Source organism: Poecilia latipinna, unplaced genomic scaffold, assembly GCF_001443285.1.
Source record: "Poecilia latipinna isolate Pla-1442-1.1 unplaced genomic scaffold, P_latipinna-1.0 Scaffold588, whole genome shotgun sequence".
Lineage (NCBI taxonomy): Eukaryota > Metazoa > Chordata > Actinopteri > Cyprinodontiformes > Poeciliidae > Poecilia > Poecilia latipinna.
Window position 1 is genome coordinate 125238 of NW_015113204.1, and position 15947 is coordinate 141184.

The 15947-nt window shown below is 38.0% G+C and overlaps 1 protein-coding gene across 2 annotated transcripts in view; it reads right to left on the reverse strand.

The window, feature by feature from the left end:
- Positions 1–15947, reverse strand: part of fkbp5 (FKBP prolyl isomerase 5) — a 20136-nt gene continuing 4189 nt past the window's right edge. Inside the window, exons 1-11 of one of the 2 annotated variants that reach the window (XM_015042407.1) lie at positions 15471–15836; positions 7452–7585; positions 7177–7321; positions 6714–6856; positions 5247–5361; positions 5005–5161; positions 2029–2119; positions 1815–1898; positions 1544–1729; positions 1196–1435; positions 1–416 (exon numbers count right to left, since the gene is read on the reverse strand). In XM_015042407.1, the coding sequence (XP_014897893.1) occupies positions 315–416; positions 1196–1435; positions 1544–1729; positions 1815–1898; positions 2029–2119; positions 5005–5161; positions 5247–5361; positions 6714–6856; positions 7177–7321; positions 7452–7556 (1368 nt within the window). In that variant the 5' untranslated portion in view covers positions 7557–7585; positions 15471–15836 and the 3' untranslated portion in view covers positions 1–314. Of the gene's footprint in view, positions 417–1195; positions 1436–1543; positions 1730–1814; positions 1899–2028; positions 2120–5004; positions 5162–5246; positions 5362–6713; positions 6857–7176; positions 7322–7451; positions 7586–15470; positions 15837–15947 lie in introns of those variants that run through there. The other variant, XM_015042408.1, reaches the window with a different exon arrangement.

Consider the following 15947-nt stretch of genomic DNA (forward strand, 5'->3'; position numbering starts at 1 on the left):
GAAGAACTGAAAGTACTTTTTTCTAATAACAGACTGGACAAAAAAGAAGTGTTCATATCAATATTCACTCTGTGATTTTTTTTTTTTTTTTTTTTTTTGTTCTGTCCCCCCTGGGGGAGGAACGTTCAGGCTGCCCAACAGTACGCGTGACAAATAAATGCTGTTCAGCTCACTCTCTGCTTTATATGCAGGAATGGTCCCGCTGGATTTTGGGTTGAAGAGGTGCGGATTAGAGGCTTTTATTCAGCTTTTTCGCCGCCTCTGCTCCCTGGAGATAGGAGGCTGTCTCCTCTCCCTTTTTCAAAATGTTCCTGCTATGATGGGCAGTCCTGACTTCGTCGCCTTCGTTTAATGCCCACTTCGCCGTTCATGCCGCCCCGCGTGCTCTCGTCCTTTCTCCTCTTCATTCTCCCAGTCTGTTTGGAGGAAATGGGATTTAACATGAGCGCGAAGAAGAAACCACTGCCAGAGATACTTGAAACACTGATTCCACATAAAAATGACAACGTAACAAAAAAACTGTACATAGCACTTTAAAGTTTCCGGTGTTTATCGAACGTTTTTCGAACATTTTGTGCCATTTATTCGTGTCTTTTTCTACAAAGCCATGAGTTGCCATGAGATGTTTCACCACTAGAGGTCAGTATAACACTGAAGAAGTACAGGCAGGATGCATCAGAACAATATGATTTATTCCTTGAAGGAACTAAACAGATAAACATTTCAGGTTGAAACAGATGTTTAGGATTGATCTCAGGATAGAAAATGGAGAATCTCTTACACTTTAAAATTTAACACATTTCTATTTTCCTGTTTAACAAATTTCACGCTAAAGAATATGGAAAATAAGGTAGGGTTATTTATGTCATTTTTGAGAAAATACACGCATTGTGTTGTGGTCACTATGTTAAAAAACTAGCACATATCAGAACATATGTGTATTGATGCAGTTAACTCTCATTTTAGAAACAGTTAAATAAGAATTATAATTTAAAAGTCTTACAAACATCAAAAAGTAAGTTCTTTTCTCAGTACATTAGTTTATGAAAGTATTTTAAAGTTACATTATGGCACCACTTAACTACAAGAACTTATTGATTTTCAGTTTCTTTTCAGAAGGGGAAATAAAAGGGAAAAAATGTGTTTTAGCACGATTCCTAAACTACATTTAGCCAAGAATGGACAGTGTACAGACCTTGGAGTCCCTCTCCGCAAATTTCTGGAACATGTTGGCGTAGATCTTCTTTTCCTGCTCTTGATGTTCCTTCATCTTTCTTTGGCAGCTGGAAAGCTGAGCGCGAGCAGCGCGATTCGATGGGTTGACTTCCAGGACCTTCTGAAAGTCCACTATGGCCAGGTTGTACTCGTTGCGGCGAAGCCGCGCTTCCCCTCGGCGATACAGAGCCTTCTCGTTGCTCTCATCGTGCTCAATTACCTTGAACAAACAAACACAGGCACATGGAGAGAAATTAGCATGCAACAGCGGACAAACATAGCCGGAGGGGTGCAGACGTGCGCTTCCCATCAGGGCAACACAGCTCACCTTATTACAGTTGTCCACTGCTTGAGAGAACTCTTTTAGCCGAAGGAAGCATAGCGCTAAATTGAGGTGAGCTGTTGAAACGTAGTCTTGTATCTTCTTATGCTGCTCCATCCCGGTACCACACTCCAACTCCAGCCAGGAAATGATTCGCTGGTACTGGATGACTGCCTGGTGGTGCCGTCCCGCCTAACGGTGAAAAATGCGGATCGGTTCTGAGCAGATGCGTAACCACAGCACTTCAATGGGAAACAACCAGCATTGAAAACTATACCTTGAAATACTGATTCCCTTTAGTTTTCACTCCAGAGACGAGATCCAGCTTTTCATTCAAGTCCATTTCCCAGGATTCTTTAGCCTGGTGAGATAAATTATTATTATTATTATTATTATTGGGATAAGATATGTTTTTCTAATCTGATCGTCTGTAAAGCAAAATTTCTGTATTCTATTCATAAAATTACCAAAAAGCAAAAACTGTCACTCACCCTTTTAAAGTTTTTTAGAGTAACTTCATACACAATTTCTTTATCTGGTCCAACTTTGTACTCTGGTTTGCCTTCACTACCAAACCCATACCTGTAAATTAATCAAAGCCACACAAATTTAATAATTACACAGAACAATAATTATTAATGGCCCTATTAATGGTAATTGTGATGAATGAGTGATACTCCTTGACTTCTTCCACATTTTGCCATATTAAACCTCAACTACTCAATTTCTAAAGATATTTAATGTTTTCAAACTACCTAACGGTGAGTTCACACTGCAGCCTGAAGTGACCCAATTCCGATTTTTTGGCAATTCCGATTTTTTTTGCCGGGCCGTTCACACTGCCAGTCAGTGTCGCAACTACATATTATTCAGGTGGATGCGAAAACATAAATCGGCGTCCCTCCTTCCCCCGAGACGAAGACACGTGAAAGGTAAAACTCGCTACATTTACCCCGTTATATGCACGAGGTGAAGGAGCGTAAGGGTTCGCTGAAGTGTATGCGAAGACATCATCGGCGCGCTGCCCCCTCCAGACGGGGTTTTGACGCCCCCTCTGGTGCAGCGCCCTTATGCATTGCATGCGCTGCATACCCACTTTTTGCGCCACTGCTGCCAGTAAATGCGACCTGTATGCGTTCTGCAGTGTGAATGGGCAAACGACCTGAAAGTGTCCCGCATGAGCACTAGAGGGCGCAATAGCGTCAGCGTTCTAAGTGTTCTGCCAACCCCCATAAAAAGAAGAAGAAGTGCTCAGTGTTTGCGGAAGTAAACATGGAGGCTAAAGGTGGAGCTTAGTTGTTGTCCGGCTGGAGCAGCATATTAACAACTTAATCCTCATATAATCCGTCATGGTTGTTGTTTTTCTTCTCGCTTGCGCGTATCAGGACGCATAATAGTGAGATTTGTTGAGAATCAGTGACGTTCAGTTCGGATGAATGCGACCTGGACGTTAGGTCGCATTTGAATCGCATACTATCGGATATGGGTCACATTCGAAAAAGAATCCGACCTGTGCTGTTCACACTGCCATGAAAAGATCGGATACAGGTCGCATTACGTCAAAAAAATCGGAATTGAGTCACTTCAGGCTGCAGTGTGAACGCACCCTAAGTAGATTTAATTCCTTATCAGCTCTTGATTTTATTTAGGTGCATTGGAGTAAAGGAGTGTGAATTGTGTGCATAAAAGTAGAAAAAAATCCCAATAAAAGACATTTATGGCTGTAACGTTGCAACATGTCAAGGTCAGAAAATTAAGTGTTTTCTTGCAAAAGCCACATATCAAACCAACCTTTTATTAAATTTGATAGTAAACCTGCATGACCAAATATCATGTTTAGGAACTAACCACAGAAGGTTAATAATGATGGCACACAGCCTAACAAGACTTTGTGAAAGAAAAGTTAACATCGTTGCATTTTGAGGCAACCAAAGGATTTCAATACGAAGCACATTCCAGATCCTCTGTTTCATTTGTTGCAAACCACATGACTAAGCTTAACTTCAAAAGGTTTCTATGCAACTTAAAGGGTGGAAAAATGCATGCATATATAAGTCTAATGAGGAACAGACTGCTGCAAATCAACACAATAAATTTGCAGATTTAGATGGAGCCTCTGAAGAAGGACAAGAGCCAGAAAGAACAGCTCTGATTCATGCATGAACAATACTTTCCAGTCTTTAATGATCTGAGCCTGAGAAGCACTTGTTGCTCTTGAAACTATCGCGCTGCCTTGACTCTCAAGGTTATCTACTGTGTGAGTGCAAAACAGTTTTGCTACATATTTCTAATACCTCCTTTCTCATGCTTTAGCAGAAAGTACGACAAATGGCCACTGTGAGTAAATGGATTTTTTTTTTAAAGTTTGTTTTCATTTTCTCTGAAAGAGTTTTACATTTGCGTCAATGATCGCTAATGTGACGTGACATTAGCCATTGTCTGTTTCGTAGAAAGAGCAGTAATGTACTCTTTATTCATGTTTTCTTAGAGAAAAAATATGAATTACGCACAATTTGGAAAAATTCAATTTTTGACTTATGAAGTTTACTGTTTAAGCAATTTCGCTAACAAATCTAGCGCTCCTTAAAGAGTTGCATAGCACATTTTCCTACACAGTTGATATCCTGCTATTGGAATATTTAATGCCTATCATCTCTGCTTTGTGACAAAAAAAAAATCCATAATCTCTGTCAACATTCTCAGAGCAACTTATAAAGAATTTTAAAAAAAAACTGTTGAAGAAGGTTAGAAATGTTACATGCACACTATAAATATACGATATGTCAGTTTCTCAATATAATACCTTACAAAAGTTTTCATACCAATTGCAATTTCCATCAAGGCAAAGCAGGGCATAATAGTGAGAGGAACAAAATTTGTACATTGTTTAAATATTTTATATATATAAAATAAAAAGGTATGAAAATCAGATGTATCCCCATTAAATCAAAATAAAATGTTCTTTTAGAGGACTTCAGACAGCTTCTTGGCCTACAAGCAGAACTCTTTGTGTTGCAGAAAAGTAACACTCAAACACACCGTCCCTATAGTGAAATACGGCAGTGGCAGCTCATGCTGTGTCTGTGTTTTGCTTCCAGAGGGGTCAAGATGGAAGAAAGTTTTGTGACTCCACAAAATTTTGACCCAAATACAGGTGTGCTCCAAGAAAAGATTCCTTTTATTTCACGACATTGAAGTCTTTGTTTGTAACCTATTAAAAAGTGAAAATATTCAAGGAGTATGAATAATTTAACAAGCCACTATGTTTTGATTCAATAATTATTTTTTTTAACTTAGACACATGCTACTTTACACATTTCTGTTTAATTTTGGTCAACTTTGAAGTTAGTTATTGTAAACTTACAGTCAGGAGAATAAAAAAAAAAATCAAGAATCATTCTTGTTTGAAAATCACAGAGGAAGCAGGAGCACATTTTGCAGGCTTTAAAGATCTGTGAGAAACTTACTTTGGTTTAAGGTAAAGTAAGCAGCATTCTCCTCTCTGCATCTTGTCCATCGCTCGGTCCACCCCCAGAGGAATGCCTTTGTCTTCACCTTGACCAACAATGAAGCTAACGTCCCTGCAGTCGAACAGCCGGTCCCCACAGCGTCCCTCCAGGTGCACTGCGCGAAACATCACACACTCAACCTCCGACAATATAATTTAACCACAATGCCATTGACCTGTAAAACAAATGTTTGAGGTTACCATCGACGGTCGCCCCGTCGTTAGGATTGCTGTAACCTTCCCCTTTGACCTTTATTCTCCTCATAATGCCGCCATCAGCTGTAAGTATCTCTCCTTCAAAGTTAAGCAGCTCCATCTGTTGTCAAAAAAAAAAAAGAAATTCTTCTCACCATTTCTCACAAGTCTTTTTTTGCAATGCTATCTTATTTTTAATACTTTGAACAAGTACTGAAGTTATCAAGCTTTGTGAAAGTAAACAGGTGGCGCCTGTGTGATTTGTAAATGGCTGGTTACTGAAGATAACAGTAACCAGTGACTGTGAACTTGATGATTGGTTTTTAGTCCATAAGTTACCATAATTTAAAAAAAAAATTGACACTTCATTGGGTTTATGCATTAATTTGGTAAATCTGGTCTTAAGTGTTGTTTAAAGTTCTCTGTGGCTTATTAAACCACCAGATACTTTTTGATTTTGAATTTTTTGCATATTCATTCCAGTAATATTCATTCTTTTTTAGCATCGAGACTATCAAAATACACTGTTCAGCAGTATACACCTCACTGAGTCAAGTTTGCTCAGTTAGGATGTAGGTTAATGCGACACAAATCTTTTGACTGTTTCAGTGCATATGCATAAACATCTTTTCACACATTGCATAAAAAGATGCAATATAATGCTAATTATTTTACGTTAGGATAATTTCAATTTCCTAAATACCACAACAATAAGAGAATGTCTTTTTAGCTGCTGAAAAATCAAAAGTTTACATATATTTTCCAAGCTTTTAGTGTAACTGCCTTTTAAACTGTATTATTTATGTTAAATGTTTTAAGTTTCCTGCCATAAATGTCTCACATTAATTTGATGGGATTTTGTCATTTTCTTCTAGACAGAACCGCTCGAATTTAGAAAGTTTTGTAGGCAACCTTGCTCAAAAACACACACACGGGTTATCAGGACACTTACATCATGACTTTGTGATTAGCACTCCAAACTAAATTTATTTCGTTATCTCCAAGACACTAGAGTCATTGTCCGTCTTTCAATATTTCCATACAGTGTTCTATCCTCATGATGCCATCCATCCTGCTGCAAAACTCCTACATAACGTGACGCTGCCGCCCCCACATAGTTAACAGTCGAGGCGATGTTCTTCCCCTATTTTCCTCTAAATGTAACATAACGTGCGTTATTGAGAAGAATAGTACAAAAAATAAGAAGTTTGGAAATATTAATCAAAATTACATTCCTCTTGAAATCTTCAATGCCTTTGGTTAATTAAAACATCAGTGTGTGTCTTTAAAGAATATGTGAAGCTTAGATGAGGCAGCTGTTTGGTCAATGAGGCATTCAAATAAAAATAAAAACTTGTGAATTTCATAATTAGCAACTCAGGCTTTGGACACAAAAGACGTGCTTCTACATTAGAAGAGTTCCTCAGACTGATTTATAATTAATCTAAGGCTGCAGCAACAAGGCGCACGGACCTCAAACACTACTGAAGAGTTGGGAGGAATTTTGTCTGGATTCCCAGTCGGTCCGTAGGCATAATCTGGTTTACAGAGCAGGGTGCACACCTCTCCTCTCTGCATGGACAGCACACCAATGTCCCATGCTTTCAGGACTTGTCCTGTGAGAGGATAAAGATTCAGAAAAGTCATTAAAATTTTTTACAAAGGAATTAAAAATGTGCTTCACTGTGAATGTATTTGCTGTAAAACATGACGCTACTTCCAGAGAGTACTGGATTATATTTGCATAAAAGCTAGACTGGAAACAAGGAAATGCTTCTCTGGTATTTGTTTAAGTAATAAATTACATATTCCCATCAGCTATTAAAAAATTAGGTCTGTGAACTAAGTACTTTTGCATTTCTGCTAATTACTATTTAAAGTAAAATATGGCACAAAGGACTCAGGAAGTTTCACAGTAATGACCGATGGCAGCTACCTTTTCCTACATTAAAGCAAAAAGGCTCCTTCCGTTCCCAACTGCAATCAAATTTCTTCCCAGTAAGCAGTTTTCCAGTGTAGTGTACGGTCACTTTGTCCCCGATCATTGGCCGGTCCCCATCGAGTCCCTGACGCCTCACAACCTGGAAAAAAAAATAAAAAATAGACGGAAAAAGAATTTTCCATAAAACAACATCCAAAGGAGCAGCAGCTGTAAAAGTCAAAGGAAATTGAAAACAATGTACAGAAAATGTAAGTAGAGATAATGCACACCTTGAAAACTCCCTGATCTTTCCGTGGTGTTACGTCAACACCGTTCGCAGCAAAGACAGCTGTTGCTGACTTATCGTCCATGGGCAAAAACTGATCTGTGGTCATTGCTGCTTTAAGGGCATCACACAATAACACTGCAAAAGACGCAAAGAAACACACAAGCCAACAAGTTAGCAGTCTGATCTCTGCTGATTCTTTTTGTGTTTTTTAGCTTTGTTTATGGAAAATCAAACATTATGTAAATTTTTTTTTTTTTTTTTTTTTGCAGCAGTGAACCATGAATAAAACCAAGAATAAAATGCTAAACATAATCAAGCCTGAATGAACAACTTTCATCTTCACATTATATAACCTGAACCTTTTAAGGACATGTGTTCTGAAGCTATGCATTGAGATGGACTCGTATTAATAGCTTTGCTGGAAAATGCCTCATTAGCAGCTGTATGAGGAGCACCACTGTAATACACCTTGTCTGATCCCCACACAGATTAGGTCATTACATAACCATAACTCGGTGCATGTCGCTTTCTTCACCCAGCCGTGTTCCCTCACAAATTACGTTATTTGGCATTGTGCTCTTTGACTCTCTCTCCCTAAATAATGTCAGGGTATTGCAAAAGCACCAAAACTACGCTTGCAACACAGCGGAGTGGCATTCAGACGTTTGCACAGCGTATTTTTCCTAAAAACCTCTTCATTATTAGTGACGTCTTCTCTCCGAGAGCCTTAAACACGCAGGGAAAGCGTGGGCTTAGCCACACGCTCACACTGTGTGCTCATAAAGCTGTGCCGTCTCAAAAAGAAAAACAAAGCTCAGATATCCCTGAGACGGATCAATACGCTCATAATATGCCTCTTCAGAATTTGAGGTTTTGATTTTCTCAATTAAATGCCGTGCTGTAGTTCAAATGCCATCTTTTCGGTTACCTTCCTGACTGTTTTTGCCAATGTGAACACACATTTGGTGAGTTAACGCAACAGAGCTATTCACAAGATAGCAAGCTCTACAGTTACACAGATTTACAGTACTTCAGCTAAATTCAACATTCAATGCTAATGTTGTTCTATTAGCATTGAACAACATTAGCACGGGGGAAAAAGAGGCCTCCAGGACTTCACTGCATTCACACTCTTTGCACATGGAGATGCTAAACAAAAAACCAACAAAGAGTAGGACAATATTTTATATGCATTTTGAATAGATTGAAGTGAATCTGTTTCAACTTAAAGGAACATTTGACTGATTTGCCAAAAATAAAATGGAGGGGAAAAAAAAAAAAAAAACGATTGGCAAAGAAAGTCTGTATGGGCATGTGCGAAGGGAGCGCCATGCTTATGGAGACCCACTAACACACTTGCCTTATTGTGGTTAAAGAGCATAGCTTCTTTACCCAGTGCTTTACACAAGCAGAACCAAACAATGCTATATTTGCAAAGAAAAACACAGTTAGTTCTAGCAATGGCATTGAAAAGAACAGCAACAAAAACAAGCGAGATTAAACCAAAGCTGCCTTTGTCACTGTTTCTGTGCAAGAGGGTGACCATATTTTGATTTTACAAAAAAGAGGACACTTGTCCGAGTCCTGAAACACTTCAATGACACAATCCACATTGGTATTTTTATGCAATTTTTAAACATAGATTACCACAAACCAACATGGTTTGGCTATGTGGCATTTGTTCAGTGATATTTATGAAGGAGAGGCAGAGAAGCAACGTAGGCGGTGTTGTTGCTTTTAAATGGTGTTGAAAATGTAGGGAAATATGATGTATATGATATCATTAAGTATTGTTAAATACTGCCATCCCAGTAGTACTAATATCAGATTGTCATACTAATCCTAATTTTTATGCTGGTGCATCTTTAATGATGATTATTGTTCTGCAGCTTAGAAAATTTACATTTAATAATAACCTCTCACTTTTTAAGTCAGCTGTTAATCAATTCACATAAAAATCAGAAATTATGTTTAACGTAATAGTAAAAATAAAAAGTAGACGTCTTATAAGGACACTAAAAAATGTGTTCTCTAGTCTTTAGTTTTCAGATTTACCCTCAGTCTCACTCTGCGCAGGGTTTTTATATATTTTTTGTGTCCATGTGATCTATTGATGCATCTATAAAGGGCCTCAAGACTCTAGAAGGCCATAGAAATAGAAGTAAAAAAAAAACATATGTATGCTTAGATGTTATCTTATCATTCAAATCAAATTAGATTTTGTTTGTATTATGCTAAATTACTTCAGTGTGAAAAGGTATTTTATCAATACAATCTGCCACAACCGGCCCTTTGAGGGCTTTCATGATCTTGATTGGCCCTGAAATAAAAATGAGTTTAACAGCCCTGGTTTTCAGTATATAACTTTTAGTCCCAAAAGTCACTGAATTACATTAGTTGATGCTTAAATTACCATTTCCATAAATGTATAACAGAGTGCTGCAGAAGCATGTCACTTTTACGGAAGAAAATATTTTTTTAACACTACTGCATTATAACATGATAACTATATTGTATAAACATGATAATCTATTGTACAGTCATGATAATTATCTTGCATAAACATAATAATTTATCTAGAAGGCGTCTACAGTATGCTTTTACTGCAATTTATTATGAAGACTAGTGCAAAGGCCAAGTTAGTCAAGTTTTACTACAAGTTTTACTATTTGGTCTAAGACATGGAGAGAAACTGATGCTGCTGCACGTTGTTGTTGAAGTTATTGTTAGTACAATAAGGATCCTAAACAGAATGGGCCTGCACAGAAGAAACAATCTGACCGATCCTCTCGGTATGGCAGCCTTTCTCATTGACCAGGTGGAGAGTTATGGGAGGCATCAGTTTCACCACCTTGAATGTTTCCAATATGGAGATGTTGTGACTCGGAGTACAACGAGACATTTGTTCAAATTTATGGACCCTATCAGCGTGCAATGAAGGCAAAGTAGGTGGCTGATGCGACACTTTTATCTAAATCTTCTACCTAATTTTATGAGGCATAGATGTCATGGTTTACGTAGGAATCTCAACAAAGGGCCATCCATCTTCTTAGTCATTCATTCATTCCTCTCCACATGTATCCCAGATTAACTTGGTGTTCAAACTTCTACCTACTGTTGAGTCTTGCTTTCAATGCAGCATAAAAGCAAACTACCGCCATCCACCATCTGGATGAAATTATCACATTCACACAATATAATTATCAAGTTTATACAATTTATTACCATGTTTGTACAATATAATTATCATTTTATAATACGACAGTGTTCAAAAACTTACTTTCCTCCATGACAGAGGGGCTGCAGAGAAATCAATAACACTGTAAGAGTAGCAATAAATTAGTAAAGCAAAACTACATTTATGTAAAACCACAAATGAACTTTTGTTTTAGCTCTTACACATATTTTTGAGTTTTAGTTTCTGTAGTTAAGTTTGCACATTCTAGTTTTGCTTTTAGCCTTGCGGTTCACTTAGGAAATACTAAAGGTCACAGTACAACATTACGGTTACCTTTTCTTGGCACACAATCTGCATTATTAATCTGATTGAACCAAAATTAGTTTGTAATAACTTTCTTTCCACTACACAAACAACATGATATGTGTGCATCCTGGCTGGCTGTAGGGGGGCTCAGACAGTGGCAACTTCACACATGCATGATTTATTAGCAGTCAGGACCCAAAGGTTAGCACCTCTGACTGAAGCTGGGAAGGACTCCCTTTTTTTTTTTTTTTTTGAAAAGGAGCCAGTAGAAAACTTACTGAACGTAACAACAGAGCCTCAAAGTTGGCAAAACCGAGTCTTGTACATGTTCATTCAATTGGTGTCAGTGACTTCAATTATCTGTCCTCTGTAGATGTTGGGAAAACATCATGTTTTCAAATTTACTTAGACACTGAGTTAATTTCCTGTGTGGATCTGTTTCCCCACTTTTATACTGGCAATTGCATTCATACACTAAATAACACTACAAGAAATATCAAACGCACTTTGCTAAAACTGTAATAGATATTACTAAAACCAAGAACAAGTATTTTATTTAAAATAAAATAACTGTATATCTACAATAACAACAGCTGTTTTCAGGGTTTTTGTTTCCAGTCAGCTGCCATACCAGGAATAAGATGTGCCGTTCCTGTTTACGTTCCAGATGTTGTTAGTGGTGCAGCACAACGAGCAAAGACAAGAAGTTAGAAAACTAGTGGTTTGAAAATCCAGTGAGTTTTACCGGTTGTGGGAGACTTTTGGATAGTTTTATTGCTACATCCATATTGCAACAACTGTATAGGCAGGTAGTTGTGTTGGTGGGAGTGTTCAGTAACATTTTTGTTGTGGATGTTGCTTGGTGAACAACAGACACAATTATTCAAGTCCCTCCGGCTATTAGTCATATGCTGTAAGTGTTTACTGGATGCCACTGCTGTGAATTTTAGGTTTTGGGAACGCAGCTGAAGTGTTTTTAAGTTGCTATAATTTATTGCCTAGAACGATGGGTCTAAATTTGCACACAGGAAGGAAATTTGTTTTGAGTGTTTGAATTTATTGTCCTGCCTCAGTATTGCTACTTGTGTTTATCAATCTGAATACTTCCAAGATTTTATCAAAGCTCATGCCAGAATACATTTCAGACACACTTTAGTAACAACACTATAACAAAATTTGTATTATTATTATTATTATTATTAGAGGATAATGAGTATTCCATTCAGTTATTGTAAGTTTATCTACGTACAATAAGATTATTAACCTACTTTTCAAAGTACTTACTAAAGGTGTTAGAATGAATAAAAATGGTGTTGGATTATTTTAAGAAATCTCTTTAACACCAACTAACGAAAGACGAAAGAGCTACAAAGATACACAACAGACGTCCTAAGTCGTAATAAAACAAAATTTAGAATTAAATTAGCTTCAAATAGCTATTTTCTTTCTGATTGCCAAAAACTGTGGTTATGAATAGACAAGCAAAAACGTTTAATCGTAAAACAGAAAATGTAAAACTTTGCCGTTTACAAACGTGCCGATGCTCCGTTCTGATGAACCCTCAGTAAACTGGTTTCGTACTTCAGAGCAATTTGAATTTTATTACACAAATCTGACCTTTACGCCAGCGTTATCGCAAGAACATCTCCAGCTGCAAAGTTACGCAAGAGTGAGAGGCAACAAAAAATTACAGAAGTATTTGACACTTGCAGTGACGTAACAGTCGATGATGAAACAGGTCTGCGCAAAAAAATGTTCAGTATGCGGCCTGACAGACAGGTCTGTTGCCAACATCACAGACATCCATGCGGAGGGGAAAAGAGAAAACAGAAGTTGGCCAAACCCATAAAAGCTGTAATGACACGTTGCTGTCGAAGCTGCTGCATGATGACTCTTTTATCTCATCAGCAATTATGTTCCACTTTCCCAAAATCAATCCCAACAACTAAGCCCTCTTTGATGGAATTATCCTGGTATGGCGAAAGTACAATGGAAAAGGAACAGTCATGTTAAAGCATGTTGCCAATCAGGGTGGTTGCCATTATGCTTTCACAGGCAGCAGCTGAGATATTAACACTTGTGGATTTTGAAAAAAAAAAAAAATAGGAAGTAACAAAAAAGGTTATTTTCACAATGAGATACTCTACATCTTACAGAAAAAAGAGTGTTTTTGTCTGTTTAGGGAGTGACATCTTTTTATTTTTTCTTTGCTGCCATTACAGTAATTAGTTTAGATTTTTGATTGCAACATCAGAGTCTGTTCTGGCCAATTATCTGATATGAGAAAGCATAAAGGGTGTGGAGGAATAAGTCGTAAAGCATATATTTGACGTAAAACTGGACAAAAACCCCTTTTTTCCCCCCAGATATTCTGAATAGAACAGAAGCATTTCTGTTTCAAACAGGTAAAAAACGACTCCTATAGAAATGCAAAATATTCTGCTCATTAGACAAATTGCAAGATAAGAGATTATATCTTCTCATTGGGGGAAAAAAAATCATGACTTTTTCAATTTTGTTCAAGTTAAAACAGATTAGGGGAAATTGCTTCTCTGTTTCCACTGATTAAACACTTACAATTCAGATCTAGTTTTTCCGAAGCAAGTAAAAGTCTTGGCTAAAAAGTCAGCAGGTGGTAACATTAGGAAGGGGATGGCCTACGCTTTGACTGCAATTCAGCAGTCAGCTAACATTTGCAAGGTGACTTTAACAGTGGCTTTAATTAGCTGCATCAATTTTCTGAATCTCATTTGCTTTGCAACTCCTCCAAATAAACATTTTGTTGCAGGGATTGCCTTCATAATGAATAATTTGAATTCATTTTATTCTATAAATATTAAACCTCAGCTGGATGACCCAGCAACGAGATTGCCTTTCTGAACACGGGTCAAAATTTGAAATGATTCTTATAAATTGGCCATTGCAAATTCTGCACACTTCAATCCACGAGTCAAAATCATGAAGACCTGAACGACTTGCATCCCGTCGCTCTGCTCCTTGACTTTTTGTGCCTCTCTTAGAAATAAAGTGTTTATCTGCAAGAAGAGTACAAAATGTTCCCTCCATCGGCCACAAAGCCCTTTTATGGACTTATAAATTTTATAGATTTGATCTTAGATGTAACTTATGCATGTGTCGGTCTTTGTGTGTGTGTTTGTGTCTGAACACAATGTTCCTTCTATTCACAGTTCCCGCTGGCAAAGCCTGACAGCGTTCGCCAATCGAAGACCCCCTCACGTACGATCCAGCTTCAAATCTTTTTATGCCGGGGGGGGTTGCAAAAACATCCCATTTCAAATTGTCAAACTGAGGATGTGCGTTCACATTCTGGCTATCCCGGTGCATAATCTGAACCACAAAACAACTACAACAACTCTAAATAACTGACATTTTCCACAGCATGAGTAAAAGTTTCCAATTTCACCCATTTTGATCTTTTCATCTGCTGTGGTTTCCATCTGCTGCATTATCAAGTGTGAGACACTAAAATAAACAGGGTGTGAATATGGTTACGATACAGATAAGATGGCAAGTATGGGCTTCATGTACCAAAAAAACTAAGATACCCTGCGGAGGAATGCGGGAAGAGAACACAATGAGCCAAAGAGCACATCCAGAGACGCACGCAGTGTATCTGTACATTCTGTCTCACATCCGTACTCAGCTGCTGATTCATACCAAAACAAGTGGAGACACTGTGTGTGTGATAAACCTGTACACCAACATCCCAAAGCACAGTCTGAGTCTGGTTTCCCTTCCTCGCTCCAACCTGTTACAATTTAGCACGAAAGCTTTGCAAAGTCAAGTTCACAGAGGTCACTTTTTTTTGGGGGGGGGGGGAATGTTGCAACAGTGGAAAGATTTTTGTTTTTAATGACTAAGTATGCCTCTCAGTTTATTTTTAAAGTTTTAGCCAATAAAATGACATAAACACTGTATAATTATATATCTGTATTACTTCAATTAACTATAAACCTATTTTCAAAGACAGAAATAGTACCAAAAAAAAAAAAAAACTGTGCCTCTATACTTTTATCCTCTTCACCTGGTTTGAATCTAATACAGCCATAAATTTAGAGTTACTCAGTGAACTTGCAATGTGCCCTGTAATAAGCATCGTGGCTTTAAAAAACGAAGCACACAATGTACCGGAGTTAATGTTATAATTCTAAGAAGTAGCCATGAAACCTGTAATTTATGAGAAAGACATCTAAGCCTTCCCGGGATTCTGGATGTTCTCATCCTCCTCCTCCTCCTCTGGGACCCACACAAACGTAGACGCATGCAAAAAAATAAAATAAAAATAAAATAAACAATCTAGCATCAACCCAAAAATTAACTAAATTTGTCTCACTTTTTTTTTTTTTAAATTTGCGTGTTTCCGAAATGAAATCATTGCGCATAACAAGTGTCCATTCACTGCCAGTCGTGAAATCGGACTGGCAGGAGGGAAAAGCCGGTAGGCTTGAAATCAACTTCTTGATCCAAGTTTTCCCTGCAACAGAGTTAATAAATAGAAAAAAAAAATACACTTACATTATCTCGCGATCCGCCTTTTTTTGTTGTTGTTGTATATAACACGTATAAAAATGTTCCCGGTCGCTGCAGTTGAACTCGTCTTCTCCCTCTATTAATTCAAGTCTGCGCTTCTTCTTATCTTAAATCCAGCTGGGTACTAAGTGTTCTGCCCATGTGGTTTTTAGGTAGCGCTCTTTTCTCTCTTTTTGCCCCACTCTCCTCTCTTTCTTTCTTTCTTTTTCCTGTCCTCACTTGATGATGACTGGCTGTGCCGGTGTAGTCCCCACATGCAGCTCTGTCTGACTTCAAAATGACACTGTGGAGACACTATAGACACATAGAGACGCACGGAGTCCGAAATTGACAAGAGAGAGAGAGATAGAGGAGGTTTGAGGGGTGGAGGGGGGGTAGAAAAAAAAAGTGTGTGGCGGGGGAGGAGGGAGGGGGGGGGGGGGGGGGAAACGGGGAGGGGTGTGGGGGGGGGTTTTGTGTAAA